A 21,169-nucleotide genomic window follows, 5' to 3' on the forward strand; every position below is an offset into this window, starting at 1 on the left:
ACAGTAAACAAGTGTAGTCCCACTTTCATCCCAAGTAACTGCAAACCAGCTGTTCACTGCCACTAGGACAGCAAAGGAACAGCTGTCCAGGTATCCTTGGGACACGTGTCCTGTCAGACAGATAAAAGGGCAGAAAGTAACAGCAAAAGCCACTTAAGATTGTTTGAAAAGTGCTTGGGACCTGCCCATGTCAGTTTACCACCCCAACCTCTCTCTTTTTCACCTGCAAAGACACTGAGTACCAAACTCAACCAGGAACTGATCCATCTTAAGAATAGCCTAGCAAAAAAAAAAGTTTTCTCAGAAGATCAGTTCCTTTATGCAGATTTATCCTGCAGATATACAATCACATAGGAAAGAATAATGGATTCTTGGGAATTCAACTAACGGAATAAGCAAGTCTGAAATACACAGGCCAGGGCAAAGCAGGTAGTCATTAGTAAGATTCCACTGGGTTAGCATTTCTTAGCTTACATGAGTACAGTTTTGCAAGGTTATTTAATATATGGCATATAAAAATGTACCACACCAATCTGAAAAAACCCTATTTTTTAAAAAAGTGGTATAATGTTGATAATCGGAAAGCATCATCAGTATGGTTTGTACCTCTACAATCATGAAGATTTTTGCCACTTTAGTAACAAAGCAATTAACTATAAAGTAATTTGCTATTATAAATAGTAATTTACACTTTGTCAATATTTCTTATACCTACCTGTCACAAGGAGCAGGCTGCAAGAATGTTTCATTCCACTTCAGAGTACAAGTGAAAGCCTGTTTCTTCTCCCCATTTCCTACCTCACCCATAAACTTTTTCCTCAGCTTGTCTCTACATCCTCTCAGGACAGTACTTCTCTTGCTTCTTCTAGTGCCATCACATCCATGCAAAAGGAAACACTGAGCTTGCCTGGAACCGCAGCACAGCTCTCCCCAGACTGAAGTATTTGTTTCAGCCTATTTCCTGATTTACTTGCTTAAGTTGTCCTCCAGAATAAATGTTCCTTTACTTAAGGTATAGCTTCTTCTCCTGGATTACCACTCCAGTTTTGCTAGTTTATATTCCCACAAAAAGCCCTTCAGCAATACATACCATACCTACACTTAAGACAATTATTACTGTAAACTCTTCTTAATTCAGCAGTCATCCAATAAGGCTGAAATTGAGACTGGTGCTTGAATTATGAGGAAAAAAACAGTTTTACCACACATTTGGGCAAACCTGTACTATTTGCTATTACAGCATTCAGTTGACACAAGTAGAGTTCCCCTTCTGGTAATAAGTCACAAGAAAATTTTCCACAGCCACTTTTCCACAGTAACTTTTTCCAACTACTTCCCTGTAGACAAAACACTCTTCACTGCAACATAATGCGCCACTGTAGCCTAAAATCTCAAGAAGTCTAACACTTAGAAGGGGAAAAGAACGTGGAAATACTTTACTTACTGGAGATATGACTGCCAGTTTACTTTGTTTGCCCGAACTTCAGCAGCTTTGGCAGCAATGATGTTTGTTGGGACAGCAGCATCTACAGCACCTCGGATATCCATCTTGACAGATAATTAAAATGTACCTAGAAATACAAATCAGATTTGAGACCTCTTATTAAACAGCAGAGTATTTGTCCAATATTTTAAAGAAATGAAAAGAAAAATCTGTTTCCAGATGTCCCATTCCTTAACACTGTACTACTTCGTTTCTCTAAAAATCCAAGTTTCATAAAGAATTTAAAATGTGGCTTATTGGAAACAAAAATAAGCCATACCTACACGCTCATCTGTAGCCAATAATAAGCTAAAAATAAAAGACACAGATCATTACTAAAAAACTCCCAATCTTGTGAATCTTTAAACAATGAAATTAAGTTACTTGAATTGAGGTGACTCTTCTGCATCATCCAAGTAGCCCTACGGATAAGAGAACCTGTCTTCTTTCCAAATCTTCTTTCCAGAGTTAAAATTCAGTGCATATCCTCCCCACCCCACACATTAGGACTCATTTACTTCAGGTCTAAGAGTATTTAGACATTAGAAACATGCAAACTACAACTTCAGGGAGGAAAAAAATCCATAAGTATAAAAATTAAAACCATGCTACACAGACTTAACAAGAAAATCAAAATCATTAATATACAGAAAGCACACTGAAAAATAAATACGAACAGAAGCGCTTTATCAGGATATAGCACATTACCACAGATAGTGACCTTCACCACTTCTTTCCCCTTCCTTTATGGTTGAGATCTCCACCTGACTTTGATGCCAAAACAAGAAGTGTGTTGGCAGAGACTCCAGATCCAGCTAGAGCTGGAATTCCTTACAACCTGAACTGTACCCAGCCTCTCCACACAGCCTGTTTCTGGACTGTTCTGGCCCCCCTTTCAGACCAAGCAAGAGCAAACTTGCACATTCAGGCCTATTCCTCGCAAGCACACTCTGCTTTTACGACTGAATGAAAACGCAGTTCTAACAAAAGCGAGCAAAAAATTAGGAACTATCCTGGGCAAACGGAGGAGGACAAATGCCCTCCCTTTGAAACCACTTCTATCGCACACAGGAGGCACCACTACGTCCTTCAAGGACCACTGAAGGTTTCCAGGCTCTCTGACCCACCCAGAGCCATTTAAACAGCGCCCGAGGGCAGAGTCGGTACCAGCGGTTTCAGGGACCTCTGCAGAAGCAGAGAGGCGCCCGGGACAGACCAGGCACGGTCCTGCCGTTCCCTGCACAGCTCACCGGCACGGCCGCCTCCCCAGGGGCCTGGCAGAGCCCAGACCCTCGCGGCAGCAGCGGAGCCCTTCGCACCCCCCAGGCCCCCAGAGCCCCCGCGAGAGGCCGTGAGGCGGCACGGCCCGACCCCGGCCCCCACCGCGCCAGGACCCGGGGCAGCTCCTACTCACCGCAGGGGCGTGCCGGCGGCGGAGGCCGTGCAGGGCGGGCGGGAGGGAAGGAAGGAAGGGAGGGAATGATGGAAGGAAGAAGAGCGAGAGGAGGCCGCGGGCGGCCCGGGCAGCACCGCGCACCCGCCGGCCCCGGCGCTGCCGCCGTCATGTGATGCCGCTCACGTGAGCGCGACGGCGGCCTGCGAGAGACATCCCGCCCCGCCCGCGCTTGCGCGCGGGCAGTCGAGTGACTGTATTCACGTATTTGGAGCGCATAAATATTCGCGTTTGTATATACTTACACATGTCATAGAGCCATAGGATGGTTTGGGTTGGAGGGGACCTTTAAGATCATCTGATTCCAGCGCCCCTGCCATGGATGCAGCCCAGGACAGGGTTGGCATTCCGGGCTGAGGGCACTTTGCCAGGTTATGTTGAGCTTCTTGTCAGCCAACACCCCCAAGTCCTTCTCCTCAGAGCTGCTCTCAATCCGTTCTCTGCCCAGCCTGCATTTGTGTCTGGGATTGCCCTGACCCACATGCAAGACCTGTGACCTGTGTATACGTGTATGATCCTACACAGGGGATCTAATCCCGTAGATCTGGGAAGGCAGGATGAAGCATGTGCCCAGAGGTGTCCACCTGTGCTGTTTGCAGAAATGGCTCAGCTTTTCCACAGAGACAGCGCGAGTCTGGCTGGGAAGGAAACTTGAGACTAAAGGCCCAAGTGTTTCAGAAGCTATGGGCTTAAGTTTTTATGTTTCTAAGAAAAAAGAAAAAAATCACAGTGCATTCATTTGCTGAGTGAGATCTTCCAGTCATACCGTGCTGAAGCGCATAGACACACCACTCCTTGTCAGAAACTGTCCCGAAAAGTCATTCTGCTAACATATAAGGAGAAAACAAAAATAATCAGCGTTTTTTGTGTGAGCAGATCAAGACAGCCAATGACCTGCTTGCTTAGAAGTGGTCTACTGCTAACTTAATTTTTCTAGAGTCTCTGTATTTCCCATTTAGAGGATACACTGTTCTTTAAATTATGCCTGGTCAGTATCTCAATAGGTGGGGGAGATTTTAACTCCAGGACAGTTGTCACCGTACCACTGATTTATACTTCCTCCATAGAATTTTCTTTTAAAATGGGTCTTCCTTCACACCACAAAAAAAAAAAAAACCCTGTTGGTTTCTTCATAGCAGAAGCGTAAATCCCAGGTACAGTCCAAGTAACAGCATTTGCATGTTTTTGTGTGTTCATCAGAAGAAAGCTCCCTAAGCGCTGTGCACACTCTGGGTCATTTAGCCTGTAATAAATACATCCATTAATGGATTCCATGGATTACCAAACATGTGGGGCTTGGAGGTTCAATCTAACACATTTGTGTTCTTGCACATTGCTTACTCACAGTGTTTAGAAATGCTGGCACAGCTCCCAATCTCTAGCGTAGAAATCTCCAGACAATTTTGAAAAATCTGTTACTCTGAAAGTTTATTTGAATCTGATTTTTGCTTCATAGCTGAGAGTTAGAATTTGGCCTTAATTTAACCAGTTCCTCTTTTAAAAGAGTCTTTGTAGCTTCAGTCCTGTGGCATTCAGTATTTCCTGCTTCTGCTCTGCCTGTTTATGGTATGTCTCACTTGCCACTCCTTTTGTGTGTAGCATCGGGCCTCTGGAATAAACATATTCACCTTTTCCACAGTCGTTTCAAATTACATTACCAGTGATGGTACATATGCCTCTACCCATTTTATAAAGAAACAGAAGCCAAAGGTCTTGAAAGATAAACAGAACAAGGTTTGAAGCTTTTAAAATGCAACTGGCTTAATGAGGGCATATGCTGGTTTTGGCTGGGATTGAATTCGTTTTCTTTACAGTGACTAGCACGAGGCTATGTTTTGATTTGTGCTGAAAACAGGGATGTTTTCATTACTACTGAGCAGGGCTTGCACAGCACCAAGGCTTCTTCTGCTCTTCCCTCCACCCCACCAGTGAGAAGGCTGGGGATGCACAAGGAGTCTGGACAAGATACAGCCAGGACAGGTGACCCCAACTGACCAAAGGGATATCCCACTCCATATGGCATCATGCTCAGCATAGAGAGCTGGGGGGGGGAAGATGAAATAAGGGGAGATATTTGGAGTGGTGGTGTTTGTCTTCCCAAGTACCTGTTATGCGTGCTGGAGCCCAACTTTCCTGGCGATGGCTGAACACCTGCGTGCCAAAGGGAAATCGTTAATTAATCCCTTGTTTTGCTTTGCTTGCATGAGCAGCTTTTGCTTTCCCTGTTAAACAGTCTTTACCTCAAACAATGAGTTTTCTCACTTTTGCTCTTCCATTTCTCTCCATTCCAGGGGGGAAAGTGAGCAAGCAGCAGTGTGGTGCCTGTTTGCCAGCTGGGGTTAAACCACAACAAGGCTTCAGAGGCCTGTACAGTGATCCTAAAAGATAGCAGTCAGCACATCACGCTTTGCTTCCATGAAACTTCCTCATTGTCCACAATGATGCTTCTGCTCAAACCCCAAACTGTCCCAGCACTGAAAACACTGGTGACTGTGCATTCTCTTACCTAGGCCAAGCATGGTATTCTTTCATCTTCACCCTTCCAAGCTCAGCCCAATAGTTTAAGTAAACCCTTGCAAGCTGGATCAACACCTTTTAATGCACATTTCCAGCTACCAGTTTTAAGACACAAACAGAGTTGCTCCTTACCATGTGCCCCTCTGTCTAGCAGGGTAATGTCCTGAATTCTTGCTTAGATATGCAAAGCCATTTCTTCTGCCAGGGATCACCTATTTCAAGGAAATAATCCAAAATGCTGTAATCTTCTTTGCCCAGCATATTTCTCCCAGCCCTTTAGCACACTTCTGGCTTAACGCAAGAGTACCACAGTACATTGTCTGAACCTGAGTACAGGTATGCTCATGGATCATGGTTCTCTCACTTCTAGTTCCTACTTCCAGTATTGTTTCAGTACCTTACTGTGAGCAGATAATAATAATTCATGGTTTCAGTTTGGTGCCCAATGTGATCTCTTATTCAGAATATGGATCAGGTCATCAGTGGCCTTTTTTTAATAGCAGACTATTATTTGCCTAATTCCACCACCTGCAAGAGTTTATCACCATCCCTTCAGCCTGGAGTCTGGCTAAAATAAGATGGATTGCTATTTGCAGTCAAAATTTTGATACTACAACAACATAGTCATTTGTCTGTAGAAAAGAAGTTTTAAAAGGTGTGATTTGGCATTTGACTTCATCATAAATTTCATACTCTGGCTTTACTTTTCATTTCCCAGGCAGTTTAGAGGCTACAGTAAAAATATTTCCCTGTAACTTTTCTGTAACCTTGTAGTGAGGCATGGTTGAAAGTATGCATCTACTGACTTAGCAGAAATGCAAAGAGGGAGAAATAATTGTAATAATGATTACTTTTTTTTTTTTTTTTTTTTTTTTTTTTTTAACACAGATTCCAAGGGGTATTTAAGGAACTATGAGAGTAAGCATGACATCTGTGCCAGGCAGGGTAATAGAATTTCTAGCAGAGGAATCAAGATTGTGAACCCAATGTGCCATGTTGAAGATTGCAAACAATAAATTGTTCCTGAATATACCTGTATACAGATATATTTAATTTACATGTTCTGCTGTGCCATGCAATGGAATAAAGGCAAAACATGAACACAAAGTTACTGTAGCTCGGTAAGGGACAGTCATGTCTCACACCTCTGCAGGGTTCTTCATGCAGGGTTCTTCAAGGTGTGTAAGGTGTGGTACTCTGCGGCGTGGGTTTTTTGCTCTCCCCGGCTGCACGCAGCTCTTGGGAGCCCGGCTGTGGCGTAGCTTCCACGTGCTGCCGGGGTTTGCTGCCGCGGGTTCCCGGACACGGCTCCGTGTCTCGGGCGCGTGGGCTGGCCAGTCTCTGTTACCGTGCGCCAGGGACCCGGCAAAGAGGTAAGGAATTTGTCCATTTACTCCGTGCTTGGCAGGAACGGTTTATTGGTCACGCGGCGCGGATCGATGGAAAGACGCGACCGCTCCCGGCACTCGCATGGGAGAAAATGGCGCCTGACTGCCGGCGGGATAGGGCTTTATAGAGGGGCGTGGCGAGAGGATCCACGGCCTGCCGGCCAATAGGGGCGGCTGCCGTGGCGGTGACGTCAGCAACAGCGACCAACCAGAGAACCCCGCAGGGGCGGGCACCGAGCCAGAGCGGGCTGAGCGGGACCGTGTGGCTCGGGGCGGCCAGCACGGGGTTTCCCGGGGCCGGACGGCAGGGTGCTTACAGGAGCGGCACAGGGGTAAGGTCCGGCAGCAGGCAGCGTGGGGCCAGAAACCGCGGGGGGGAACAACGCGGGGGAAACGCGGGATTACAGAACTTGACTTATTTTAACATAAATTAAAAACCCTAATCTAAACCCAAACTCCGGGATGCAACATCTCCCCGCTTAATAAAATATAAAAAGAAAGCAGTGGTGTTGATTCAGTCTCTCAAGCGGTGGCCTCTTCTCCCAGCTTCTGCTGCTGCTGCAGCGACTGACTGCTACGCAGGTGGAGAGGGCCTGAAGATGGTGCTGCGGTTGGTTCTTTTCCGGGTGTTTAGGGATAGGGAAACTGGGAGGCAACTTTATTACAAACATAGGGATTTGGGACACACACAGACTGGGGCTTTGGGGAAAAACATTTTTTAAGGAGATTGTAGGGTCCTTTTTCTTTTGCGTCGCCTGCGGTTTGATGCAACCCCCCGATTGGTGGGGTCATCTGCCACGCTCAAAGGCACCCTGATGTTCTGAACTACCACCTGCACAGTTACTTGATAACTCACAGCTCCCCTTAAGGTGCTGTGGCCTGCCTGCCTTTTATCTTCACGCGAGGCAGGTGCGCGTTGTTTCTTCAGTTTTTTGGGGGAATGGGATCTCCCTCCCCCCCTCCCACTGTCCCTGGGGGTGCCCTGCCCAGAAACGGACATTGAACCACAAAATGTCCTCTCTGATTGCAGTGGAAGCACTGGCGTCTTGCTGGAGGCTGCTTCGGACCAGCGTTCTTACTGCATCCAAGGCAGCAGTGTTCATGGATGCCGCTTCCAGGACAAACTTGTCCTGAACCTCCGATCCCTCTACATGCCTCTCATCTGTCGGCTCGACCCATTCCACGGAACCTGGAAAATGCTCAGAGACCCACATCCCCCTGCTTCCCTCCCTCCCGGGTCTCCGGGAACCATGGGAATGTGGAGGCAGGGGCTCCGATTCCCCCCCCTCTCCTTTTCCCTCCCGCCCAGACGTCTGGGGCCCATGGGAACTTGGAGGTAGGGGTTCCCGTCCCCCCCCCCTCCTCTTCCCTCCCGCCCGGCTCTCCGGGGCCCATGGGAAGATGGGGGTAGGGGTTCCCGCTCCTCCCTCCCCCCTCTTCCCTCCCGCCCGGATCTCCAGGACCCATGGGAAGATGGGGACAGGGTACGGGCAACAGGACGGGGGCTCCCTCCCTCAGGCAGCGGGGTGGAGATGGCAGAGCTCTCCCCGGTGGGGGAGGGCGGAGTCGATGACTCAGCAGGGACGACATGCAAAGGACTGCAGGGAACGTCCACACGAGGGGGAACAGTGGGTGAGGGGGTAACCTGACCTCCCGAGGGGGCGGCACCCACGCCCACAGGGAGGCAGGTGGGGGTTGGGTCAAAGGCGGGGACACCAGGAACAAAGAACAGAAAGGGGTTGTGGGAAGAAGATACCCTGCCACGTGTCCGCCCTCCATCTTGGGAAGACAAAGGGATCAACCACGTGGCCTCGGCCTCCTCAGAGGAACAAAGAAAGGGGTTTAAAGAAACAGAACTGCGCGGGGTAGCGCCGAAACTGGGATTTTCAACTGGGAAAAAGGGATTGGAAAAGGGGTTTAGGGTCGTGGCCTCAGCGAATCGACCGATCTCGCTAAGGCGGGGACGCCGGGGTGGCTTGGGGGAGCCAGGAGCACAGTCCACGTTTGTGGAGCTGCCCTGCGTCTCAGATCGACGGGGTGCTCCCCCTCGCCCACCCGGGTTAGGGGAAGAAGGGGTAGGAGAAGGGAATGGGGAAACAGATTCAGGGGGAGTAACAGATTTTCCGTATGGTTCTTTCCCTTCCCCAACCGAGTTTCGCGCGGGGGCTGATTTTACTACATCTGTGATCAACAAATGGAATTTAGGGAAGCAGTCATCTATAGAGGGATCCCTACCGATCCCCTCTGCTAGCCTTTTTCCCACTTGCTCCCAAAATTCCGTTTTGCGCGCGTCCTCGGTAGACAGACGGGGGAAAGCAAAGAACAACCACCGGACAAATTTCTTAACTAAATTTTTTGGGTAGGGGCCCTTCACCAAAAGGATTTCTTTAACTTGGGAATAAAATTCCTTTTGTTGGGCAGATAGCACGGTCCCCATGCTTCTTCCACCCAAACCACCTCACCCCTGGGGCAGTAAAAATGAGAAAAAAAAGAAAAAAAACGCAGGCGACTCCAGCAGCTGCCGTTCGTGCTGCGCGCCGCACGTCCCAACCTCGGGAACACGGCCAGCCCTCCCCGTATTAGCTGGACACGTTTCCACGACTAATACTTACCAGACTGAAGTCTCTGCAAAGCAAAGCTGCCACCAGGGTCCGGGAGTCCCGGGAAGTGTCCTTTCTGCTGCCCTCTTGGCTGCGAAAGTTTGCACTTCCTGTCCCACGCGGGACACACTGTCTGGTCCCCCGTGGGCGACGGAGACTTCACTGACGTACTTTGGAGAGCCCCTGCTCTCGGTTTCCGTCCGGCACGGAGCTGTGGTCCGGCGCGGATTGCTGCCCGCTCTGGCTTGGCGGCGGCGCTCCCCCCTTGGCGGCGGCGCGGCCCCTGGCCGGCGGCGGCGGCGGCTCCCAGCGCTGTTCTGAAGCTCCGCGGTGAACCTCCGTCCACGCAATCAGCTCAGCGCTGGCCTCGGCACCACGTTCGGGCGCCAATTGCGGCGTGGGTTTTTGCTCTCCCCGGCTGCATGCAGCTCTTGGGAGCCCGGCTGTGGCATAGCTTCCACGTGCTGCCGGGGTTTGCTGCCGCGGGTTCCCGGACACGGCTTCGTGTCTCGGGCGCGTGGGCTGGCCAGTCTCTGTTACCGTGCGCTAAGGACCCGGCAAAGAGGAAGGAATTTGTCCATTTACTCCGTGCTTGGCAGGAACGGTTTATTGGTCACGCGGCGCGGATCGATGGAAAGACGCGACCGCTCCCGGCACTCGCATGGGAGCAAATGGCGCCTGACTGCCGGCGGGATAGGGCTTTATAGAGGGGCGGGGCGAGAGGATCCACGGCCTGCCGGCCAATAGGGGCGGCTGCCGTGGCGGTGACGTCAGCAACAGCGACCAACCAGAGAACCCCGCAGGGGCGGGCACCGAGCCAGAGCGGGCTGAGCGGGACCGTGTGGCTCGGGGCGGCCAGCACGGGGTTTCCCGGGGCCGGACGGCAGGGTGGTTACAGGAGCGGCACAGGGATAAGAGCCGGCAGCAGGCAGCATGGGGGCAGAAACTGCGGGGGGGAACAACGCGGGGGAAACGCGGGATTACAGAACTTGACTTATTTTAACATAAATTAAAAACCCTAATCTAAACCCAAACTCCGGGATGCAACAGTACTCCATCCAACAACTCTCCTAAGTTAAGAGGGAGAGTGTGGGCATTGATTCATATATGAGAATTGTTTTGCACATCCTCTTGAATGAGACACACAGTAGAGGGTAAGAAGAAATTAGCAGCTTTCGTACTACAGACAGGTCTTCAACAGAGTGCAAAAAGCATCTGGTTGGAGTCTGTTCTGTTCAGTACACTCAGAAGTGTTTGAGAAAGGACATATACAATAGTGTTATATACAATTATACATATACTACACAATAGTGTCGTGGAAACTTTGCTGGTGACAGTGTTACTCCTTTGACAAATGCACAGTGGAATTGTGGACCACTTTGTCAGAGGGTGGTAAGCTACCAAGATTCACATGTGCTCTTATCCCCCATTTTCAAATACTTGGGCACATCTGAAAATTTTCACCAGTGTGAGTCCCATGAGGCACTCTTTGTGTGAAGGAACTTCATTGCATTGCAAGGGAAAGCTTTGAGAAAGGAAAGAATTGTACAGTTTTTACAGGAGCCTGTCTTGTGTGCCTGTCACCACTATGACAGCAAAAGGCAATTCTCAGCAACCAGTACAAACCCATCCTGTGTCATCAGCTTGGAGCATCCCATGGTGCTTTATTTATGCTGGTTGATTCTCTGGATCTTGCTGAAGGTAATGACTGTAAAAGTGCTGTGTGCCTACATTTTGGCAAGCATCTATCCTTTAGGAGTCAGGTGTGCAAAGCAATTCTCATTTAGCTATTTTTGGTCACATCAGTGCTTGTCCATTAACTTCTGGCAATGCAGCTTCACTTGAAGTTGCTATGTTTAGATAACTTTATTGATGTGTGAAACAGAGTGAAAAGTGAAAAGCACATCAGCATGCAGGAATAAAAGTCATCAATTTCCTGGATCACAAAGAATAAGAATGCTCAGTAGTTTAATACTAGAAAATTAATGCAGATGAGTCATCCTCACGCTAAAACTACAGACAGCTCGATTGTGAGAGTGTTTTTCTGTTCTCCTTTCTTTCTTGTAATAAGAACAATATATCATTTTCTATCACTTATTCTCTAAATTACAGAAGTGTTTTGCGCACCTGCCATTTAACCTTTCAGCATTCTGTGCATAACCTGGCTCCTGCATGTCTGCACAAGTATTTAACATGTGTAGAAGAAAATGCTTTGAAAGTTTATCAAAGCAAAACATGCTTAGAAGGTTAGGAAAGTGAGCACACTTCCTAATTCACAAAATGATCAAGTTTTTTTTTTTTTCCTGTCTAATTGTGGAGGGTTGAAGAGGCCTCATTAAAGAGGCCACCTTGCATGGAAACAGAAGTGATTTTTCAATATGAGAAGATGTGGAGTACTTCATTAGATGTTTGTCCTAAGGAATTGTCCCATTGTGAACTGGATTTTTACTGCTTCCTCTGTCTTTGTTTTCTCCTTATTTTATCTTCATTTTATTGTGTGTGTCATGGTGGGAAAACATTATTTTGTGAGTATCCTTTTTAACAAGTAATGCCTGCTTCCTACAGCCTATATAGACTCATCTGACTTCTAGGTCATAGATCATTTGATAGATCATAGATCACTTGGATCATTTTTCTTTTAAATTAATCAGATTCTGGCCCAAAGGATCTAGCAAAGCTAATATGCCACAGTTGTGCATATGTTATAACAGGCAACCTTCTGGTTGCTCCACCACCTCTTTGAAATTAGGTTTTATGAGCTCAGTGAAGGAAGCACACATCACTTATCTGCAATAAGAGTGGTCTTTTTGACAGAAATATAAACTAACATGTTATTGTAATAAATACATCTTCTATTTTTTCCCCTAGTATAAAGGAACAATGCTGTAATGACAGAAAACTGGAAGTGAAGTGCTATGCAAAAACAGGAATAGAAAGGCCAGTGCAGTACTCTTTGTAGCCTTGACAAATAATGCATCTGGGGTTAAAATAGTATTACTTTAGGGAGTAGGGACACGTGTCTCCGTCTCATGCACATTCCCTTCTCTGTTGAAAGCTGAAGAGTCTCCAGCTACTCTTTGAGCCTACAGCATCTCCTCCTTTCAGCTGTTGCTCTGTGACAACAGTTTTTGTCTGTACAAGATCTGTACACCAGCAACTCTGACAAAGTCAACTTCTTACTGGAACTTATGCTGTAACAGAGTTTACTGTACAATGACTTCTAGTGCAATTTACCTTGTCAAGCCTCATTAGTCTTAATTTTTCTCCTTAGCATTTACTGGGTTTATCTGAAAAGAGGATAGAAATGTGACCAAGGTAGCTTTTTCCACAAGAGATGCTGTGTGGGCAGATGTGTTATATCTACCTTCTATCTACAGTGCTGAATTGTCAAAACTTTGGATTCTTGGTAGAAAAAAAATAGTTGGGTTAGACATATTTTTTAGCTTGAAAAAAAGATGTAAACAATAACAAGTGAATGTTGGCAAAAACCAGGCAGCCCTCTATACAGCTGGGGGAAATAACCTATTAATAATCTACCTGGAGCTATAGTCCTTATATTTAGTGTATGTCCTGAGACATGGCTGCAGCTCATGTGCTGTTTTCACTGGCACTGCAAGGATTAGCAGCAGGCCATCTGTTCAGCCAATGAGGAAAAACATGTGATTGGCAGGTACCACTGACCTAAGACAGACATCTCCATTTGGTGCTGCCTGCAGAGTGTAACTGTGTCCTGAGTTCCTTCTTCTTTCAAGTTGTAAATGAAATACATTCACTCGGAGGTGATAAAAAGTGTCTCATGGTTGTTACAGCTTGATTCTCTGGCATGTTGAACCACTCTGTGCTTGTCTTTCTCCTTTGCAATTTACTAAAACCTACAAAGTTGTGAGTCTAATCTCTAAGCTGGCACATGCTGAAGGGATGAGACACTGCAGATATCTGAGGGCAGATAATCCTGTTTGTCTCCAGAACTGCGGAGGCTGCAGGAAGAACAGGCAAGCTGGACAGTAGTCCATCAGTGTAAGGACAAGCAATCTTTATGTTGTTGTCATTCAGCCCAATGTCTGGGATTTGGTTTAATTTCATCTTTAAATATAAGTGGTGCTTTTCCAAGAAAGGTCACTGTACAATTTGATTCAGGAACAGCCTTTTTATTTCTTGATGTGGAGGCAAGTTGTGCTCTACTTCAGGACTCACAGCTACCATGCAGACAACTGTCAGGCAAAGGAGAACCTCCAAAATGAAGATGAAGCAGATATTAAAGCTGCACAGTGGATTTTCAAGGTAAGAAAAAAATTTCAGGATTAGTTATACAAATGTCCTGTAGGAGGGGGTGAAATGGTGTATCTGAAAAAGAGGAGGAAAAAAATATAAATGTAATGAATAACAGCCATGGGCTGTTCATCACCAAGACATCACTATTCATGCAGTTTACCTTTTTCCTGAGCCTCCTCCCCTGTCCTCTGTTCCTCAGCACGTTGCAATCACAATGACAAAGGAGGTAGTGATCCGCTTTCCCACTGTCTGCTTTCAAAGAATATAATAAACATATCCATCTAACAAAAATTATTCATATTTTGTGAAGCTAATCTGTTGTTAAAAGAGTGAGGGAAAATATGTTGCTTTATGGTGTTTAGGCACTGAAGAGTTCTGCAGTTTTTACTGATGCTATGTCAGATTATTTTTATTGGTAGTTGACAAAAGATGATATGCCAAAGAAATCAAACTGCATAATACTGATGTCTACTAGGGAGTTATTACAGTAAATCCTCTTTAGTGAACCTATAGAGTATTCCTTAATTAGAAACAACAGTCATGTATCTTCTAGATTTTGTCAAAAGCCTGAAATCTACCTGAGGGATGAACTGATATTATTTATTTATTTATGCAAGACCTATGCAGCACAGCAAGAGAGACAAATGCAAGAAACTGTATCTTATTAAAGCTTTGGGGCAAAAGTGGTGCACCATTGTGCATGATAGGGGAAGGAATGTGATAGCAAAGTTGTGCACTCCTGAAACTACAAAGGTTGTCTTTTTTCAGACTTAAAGCCAGCACAGAGAGGGACTAAGACATCCAGTTGAGTTTGTTGGCAGGGTTGGTGAAAGTTAAAACAGGGGAAGGAGCCATTCCTCATTCCACATCTGCCTTACAAATACTCAATTTAAATCTAGAATTGATCTCTCCATTTCATTTCCTTAGCCAAAGTATAACCATTTCTAAGAGGCCATTTCATTTGAATTATAGGAATGCACTTATCAGAAATCCTAAATGACTTTCATTTCTTTTGCTGAGAGAAAATGCTCAGCCTGGTTTGCTGATATCAGAAAACTGTTTCTGATAATGAACAAAGTACACTCTGTTCAGAATTTCATGTAATTCTGTCCTGTTTTCTGTCCATTTGGCACATGAGCCTGGGGACTTCTTGACCCTCTTGAAGGCAGAAGTGGTTTTGTCATAGGCCCAATGGCTCCTGAAGTTAACCACTGACAGTCATGGTTTCTGAAATCCAGATACTGAGTTCTTCATAACTCATGTCCCCAGTCATTTCTCATTTAGCCATCCTTTAATTCACTGCCGGTGAATTGTTCCCTTCAGCTTGCTGATTGCTTTTGTGGATATCACCTGAATTTGTAGTTTGTTGCTGAGTCTCTGAGAACATGGTGCACAGGACTGAGTCAGCAACCTTGTAGAGGATAACTTATTATTTCTCTATTCTGCAAAGGATTGATCTGTAGAGGGACATAAATGCCACTGGAATTATCAGAGCCAGCTACTGTCCACAATTCCTTTAACAGCATTGCTACCAGAACTTGCTATCTGTTCAATTTACTTTGTTTAGTGCTTTTGTTTCTAAATGCTGCAGCTCTACTGGTGTGGCTCTCATCCCTGATAGCAGAGACAGCCTGCAGGGACTGCCCAGGAGATGTTCTGTAACCACTTTCTGAGCTCAGCTGAGTTGAAATTGCTGTGATGTGGAAGCTCAGGTATGAGGCTACATTCTCTGGGGGAACATGTCTCCAAAACTTCATAAACCATATCAGCAAATGACCCTTCCACATATGTAATGTAAGCAATCTTACTGGTAGCTAATGAGTCTACAAGGATTGTGATAGGAAGTTAGAAAACTTACCTGTCTAGAAGTGTGTACAGCCCTAGGGCTGGGAAACTAAAATAAACTGCAGGCTTTACTTCACATGGGTGGGAAATGCCTTTCTCTTTTAACAGATAGAGAACCACTGCACAGAGGGTTTACATGATTTCCTAGTAGTATTTAGGAAAATAACTTCAGGTTTGTAAGGTTCAAGACCAGTTTGTCACTTACACTTCCAGAATGGAGGAGATCACATTAAAAGTTGGGTTTTTTTTAATAACTCCTGGTGACATTGAAATGTACAGAAAATTCAGGTTCTTTTGGTAAAATGTTTCTATATGTGACACTGGTTTCTATAGAGAGATTATGTTCTTAGACCTGTAATTTGTGTGACTGACAGGGTCCTTGATCAGACTGATTCCACAATCCTCATTAATTCCCATGTTCCCTTCCACTTTAGATGAGATTTTGGATTTAATACTTCTCAATGTGACTGGTGGCTGCTTCTAAGAGCAAGTTGGCGTGTAATTCAACATGCCAGAGGGTAAAAAAGCGAAAATATCAAGTAAATTTTTCAATTAAAAAAAAAGCAAAAACAAAACAAAAAGCTCAACAACAAACCTAAATATTTTAATGGAACACTTAAATTAGGTTTATTTATTCTTGAATGTGCTTTCAAAGAGAAACTGAATTACAAGAGAAATGTTTTTGGAAAATGGTAGGCAAAGCTTAAAGGCCTTTTAAATTCTCTTCATGACATTTAAATTAAGTCAATGAGTTGTTTGTTTCTATCTCCATTTGCATTGCTTAAAAAGCTTTTCTCTCTGGCATGTTTGCATCTTGATTTATAAAAGTGTTAAAAAGCAAAATGAATAAACTGCTTTTTGCCACTATCAACACAAAGATACAAGGATTTTCTTAACCCAGGGACAGACACAGACACATTTATGTGTGGTCCCAAGGAGCTTTTTGCAAGTAAACAAAATAAAACACCCCTGAAAAATTATGATGGCCTGCATCATATAATGCAGTGCAAAGAGAGATAGTGTAAGGTTTTCAAATATATCACAGTTTCTTTCCCCCATGGACAAAATTTAGCCAAAGTCCTGTTCCACTATCTCATTGCTATCCTTTCCTCAGAAGAGGGTGAGAATGTTCCCCAGAGCGCTGCCACATTTTAGTTCATGTCTAGATTACACCTGGATAGAACCTGTTTCACTTCTATAACATAAATGTGGTTTCTAAGCATACAGTCTCCAGATTTGGTTGGGTTTACATGAATAACACACCTACAGACAGCAAGGGACTGGGCAAGTGCAGATAGGAAAGCAGTGTGAGGGCTCTGAGGACATTAATAAGTGTTCATGGCCCTGACCAGCCTCAACTGGGACCTCTACCCTCACCCATGGACCCAGCAGCTCTGTTTAAGTTTAACCCACAGGGCCTGTTTCCTTGAGCTGAGCCTGAAGGAGTGATGGTCTCCAGTCAAGTGACAGCCATGTAGTGGAGCCTCCCACCCTGGGCTGACTTCCTGGCTTGACCTTGGCTGTCACCTGTCAGTGTGGGCTGGGTGGTTGTGGGACCTGATCGTAAATCTGATCTGAGGAGTTGACTTCCACCTTGTTGTGATACTGTTTTATGATCTGCATCTTTCTTGAATTTGTCTCTATGTTCAGTTTGCCTAGCTCAAGTAGTGGGAGTGGGATCCCTTTGCTTCCAGCTCTCCTCCTGTGAGGGGGCAGCCCTGTCCTTGCTAGGGATTGAAGCAGAATCCTTTCCAGTTTCTGCTGACATTTGCCTCACCTGTAAGGGCTTTCTTTCCTCCCCAGGGCATGGAGCAGAGAGGTGAAGAAAAGCATAGTGTTAAGTGAGAAGGTATCTGCCAAGGAGATGCAGTGAGCAAGTATGAATCCTCCTTAAACGATAACATGTAGGCTGAGGCACTGTGACACCTGGTTATACCAGCATGGCTTTTCTGCTTGCCAAGTCCTATCCACTTAAATTCTGTGGGGGGGACCAGGCAGAAATGGAAATGGCCTAGAGTATGCTGTCTGAAGGAGCAGCCCCAGGGAAGTGTGGTATCCTTCATCCTTGGTCTAGCTTATCTAGCTCTCCAGGGATCCTTTGGGCCTGGAGATGTCCAACATTATTCTATGAACTGCTTGTAATGTGAAAGTCACTCATGACCATGCATAGGTCACCTAAATTATTTGGCAACTGCTGTGAATCATAATTTCTTTGATAAAATAGTAATCCATTCACAAACAATTCCAGAAAGGTCAAAAATCATAACAGTTGTTATTTGCAAAACTTTGATGCCAGTTGAATAATTGCACTACTTTATCCAAGTACTCCAGTGTCTTCAGCTGATGAGTGCTGGCAGTCATTAATTGGTGTTACTCTTAACAGTCCCTCTGAAGTCACATGCTCTCTTTATCTTTTGTAAGAGTACGAAAAGTCCTGGTATTAGTAAATATACTCACCCTTTTCAGTCAATATAATCCCCACCAAGTATGTTTGCAGTATGTTTTTCATACTTAGTCACAGGAGCATTTGTGTGTCTGAAAGCTTGTGATTGTCAGAGGATGCTGAGAACAAACCAAGAACACACTTCTGTTCTTCTGAACAGGTCCTGTACATGGTTAAACAGGCTGAAACATAATTTAACAGTCACATCTTATCTCTTATGTTTGAGATGGGCTGGGAATGCAAACTGTATGGCTAGAGATTGAAGCCCTTTCAGATGCAGCCAGCATTCTTTGTCTATGCCAAAATAGTTATTCTTACACAGCAGATGTAAAATTTGAGACATGTTTGATGCTCTGTTTTTTCAGGAGCAAGGTTTCAAAGGGAGACAGAATTCTGGGAGAGATATAGGAGTATTATGGGGCATTTAGGACCACCAAGTTATGAGCAGCTAGTCGTACTGACAACTTCTTTGATGATACAGTATACCGTTTGATAGGGAAAAGAGTGGGTATTTTGCCAAATAGTTATAGACTGAGATAATAAAATAAAATCATAAGCACTTAGTTTTAAAGGTAAGCAAAGTTATTTCTAGGACAAGCTGGAGAGCATTATCTCTCTGTGATGTTCTCTGGTGGTTAATTTAGTTTGCTGGACATGTATCCTTTATAACAATAGTATATCCTGTCCCTGAAGTGCTTCCACTAGTTAAGAAAGGACTACTCCTGCACATTTTTACAGACGATCAACCTTTATGAGACCTGCAGTGTTGTCTTGGCTTCAGCTGGGATAAACTTAATTTTCTTCCAATTAGCTGGTGCAGAGCTGTGTTTTGGATTCAGTGTGAGACTAACCTTACTAACAAAGTGAAGTTTTAGATGTTGCTAAGCACTGTTTGCCCTAAGTCAAGGACTTTTCCATTTGCCATGTTCTCTTGGTGAGTGGGTGCACAAAACCTGGGAGGGAGCAGGGCCAGGAGAACCGACCCAAACTGGCCAAAGGAACATTCCATACCTTAGGGTGTCATGCTCAGTATATAAACTGGGAACAGCTGGCCAGGAGAGGCCGATCCAGCTCTGTGGGTCCTGCTGGGGACAGTGGAGGAGCACGATGTGCTGTGAATGAGGCAACCTTCAGCAGACCTAGCCTTGGATGACATGCAGTGAGCCACTGGCTTAGCTTCTGTCAGTACATGGGACTCATTTTCACCAGCCTTGCAAAGATCCTTCATGTTGGGTTTGGGCTTTTCTTCCCACATTTCCTCCTGGTGTCCATAGTATACCAGTCTGCTCCAGGCAGCTCAAACCATTAAATATAACTCATTTTAAAACATTATCTTTTAATCTTTAACATGAAAGTAAGAATAGATGAATGTGGCTTAAGCAAAAATTGTTCTATCAGCCAGAAAAAGTTGTGATCATTTACAGTTGGGGTGTGGAACAGGTTGCCTAGAGAGGTTTTGAAGTCTCTGTCCTCAGAGGACTCCAAACCCTGCTCAGCACAGATCTGGGAAGCCTGAGGAACAAGAGGCAGAACTAGACAATACGCAGAGACTCCCTCCCAATCTCAGCTATTCTGTGAAACAAAGAGCTCTTCAAAGAGTCTTTCCTTTTAAACTGTTCTGTAATTACATGGCATAATAATATTTTTAATTCATAAATTCTTTCTTTTTCTTTTTGCATCCAGAAATATTTTTCAGAGAATAGCTGCATGTACGGCTCAGCATTGTCTATGAGCCAATAATAGCTGCATACACAGCAATCAGAGGGCATTCTTTTGTAAAAGTTGTCAAAATAATAATGTACTGCACATTAATGGGTGGATTACTTGCATATTAATGGTGTGCAAATTGTCTAGACCTCATAGATAATTTGTACTAATTTGCAATAATGTGTTTTTCTAATTTAGTGATTTACATATTTTACTATTGAAATAGTCCTAAAGCTTCCTTTTCACATATAAACCTTTGAAATGGGCAAAATGCAGATTCCTGGGGTGATTAAGATATTGCTGTCAGAAAGAATTTAATGAATATGGAAACCAAAAGGCAAAGTGCTTTTACACTAGTTCTGGAAATTTTTCAGCAAAACAATACTAGACTGACCTGAATTACAGAGATTGTTTTTATTAATTTGCGATGACCTTCTTTAAGTGGAACAAAATGTCATGCTGATTAATAAATAACCTACTCAGCCTAAATCTAGATCAACTCATTTGAGATATGGGCAGCTTCAGGTTTACAAATACATTAATTTACTATATCCTTTTATCAGCAACAAATAACAATTTAGATAAAGGACACTGGGAAAAGCAACATTTATCTGGAAGACCACGGAGACCTTCTTAAAAAGGCATCTAGTTTGCATGTCTGGGAGTCAGAAGGAATTTACCTTTGCTCCATGATATACCTCTCACACTCAAACTTGATGAAAGTAAATGACTTTTGGTAAAATACAAAATTAAAATGACATACCTTTCTGCTTCACCAGCCCAGCATAATGCAATTGGTGTTGCTGTGATTTGCAGTTCAGCCTCAGTGCCATGAAGTGTTAAGAGATCACCTGAGCATAGCATTCCCATTGTACTCTGATTTATTTCCAATACACTTTATTTCTAATTGAAAGAGGAATTGGTGCATGGGGTTTTTTCAGCTCATATTTCTCAGGGATTTCTGAGTGCTAGAGGAATCCTGAAGTACCAGATTAGCAAATCCTTCCAGTGACCAGGAGAATGATGTGGGGTGCAGTATCATGGTAATCAGAAGACTGGAACAGCTCTCCTATAAAGACAGGCTGAGAGAGTTTGGGGTTGTCCTGCCTGGAGAAAAGAGGGTTCTAGAGGGTTGTGACTGTGAGGGTGGTAGACAGGTAGCCTGCCTAGAGAGGTGTGGATGCCCCATCCCTGGAAGTGTTCAAGGTCAGGTTGGATGGAGCTCTTAAGAAACTTGGTCTAGTGGCAAGTGTCCCTGTTCATAGGATATGGGAGGTTGGAAATAGATTATATTTAAGGTCTCTTGTAACCCAACTCATTCTATGATCTAAGATTATCAGGGGCAGTTCTGGGTGGAAGTTTGAAAGTGTCATCTGACATTTGCTGCTAGGATCAGCCTAAATATTCCTGCCTGCTGTTTAAATTCATTACTCCTTGCTGTGTATACCATAAGCATGAAGA

The 21,169-nt window shown here is 44.8% G+C and overlaps 2 protein-coding genes and 1 long non-coding RNA gene across 4 annotated transcripts in view; 1 reads left to right on the forward strand and 2 right to left on the reverse strand.

Moving 5' to 3' along the window:
* ATP6V1H (ATPase H+ transporting V1 subunit H) overlaps positions 1–3,057 on the reverse strand; it is a 48,360-nt gene extending 45,303 nt beyond the window's left edge. Inside the window, exons 1-2 of one of the 2 annotated variants that reach the window (XM_053946946.1) lie at positions 2,898–3,057; positions 1,445–1,571 (exon numbers count right to left, since the gene is read on the reverse strand). In XM_053946946.1, the coding sequence (XP_053802921.1) occupies positions 1,445–1,548 (104 nt within the window). In that variant the 5' untranslated portion in view covers positions 1,549–1,571; positions 2,898–3,057. The remainder of the gene's footprint in view (positions 1–1,444; positions 1,572–2,897) is intronic. The other variant, XM_053946938.1, reaches the window with a different exon arrangement.
* Positions 3,058–4,380: 1,323 nt separating this feature from the next.
* On the reverse strand, positions 4,381–8,193 carry LOC128790552 (uncharacterized). Its single transcript, XR_008431798.1, has 5 exons — positions 6,599–8,193; positions 5,586–5,665; positions 5,177–5,314; positions 5,042–5,087; positions 4,381–4,545 (listed from the first exon to the last, which is right to left on the reverse strand). It is a non-coding gene; the product is annotated as an uncharacterized LOC128790552 (long non-coding RNA).
* A 5,406-nt stretch (positions 8,194–13,599) lies between these two features.
* RGS20 (regulator of G protein signaling 20) overlaps positions 13,600–21,169 on the forward strand; it is a 33,675-nt gene continuing 26,105 nt past the window's right edge. Inside the window, exon 1 of the mRNA XM_053941859.1 lies at positions 13,600–13,722. Within this exon, the coding sequence (XP_053797834.1) occupies positions 13,600–13,722 (123 nt within the window). The remainder of the gene's footprint in view (positions 13,723–21,169) is intronic.

The sequence above is a fragment of the Vidua chalybeata genome, chromosome 1 (genome assembly GCF_026979565.1).
Source record: "Vidua chalybeata isolate OUT-0048 chromosome 1, bVidCha1 merged haplotype, whole genome shotgun sequence".
NCBI lineage: Eukaryota > Metazoa > Chordata > Aves > Passeriformes > Viduidae > Vidua > Vidua chalybeata.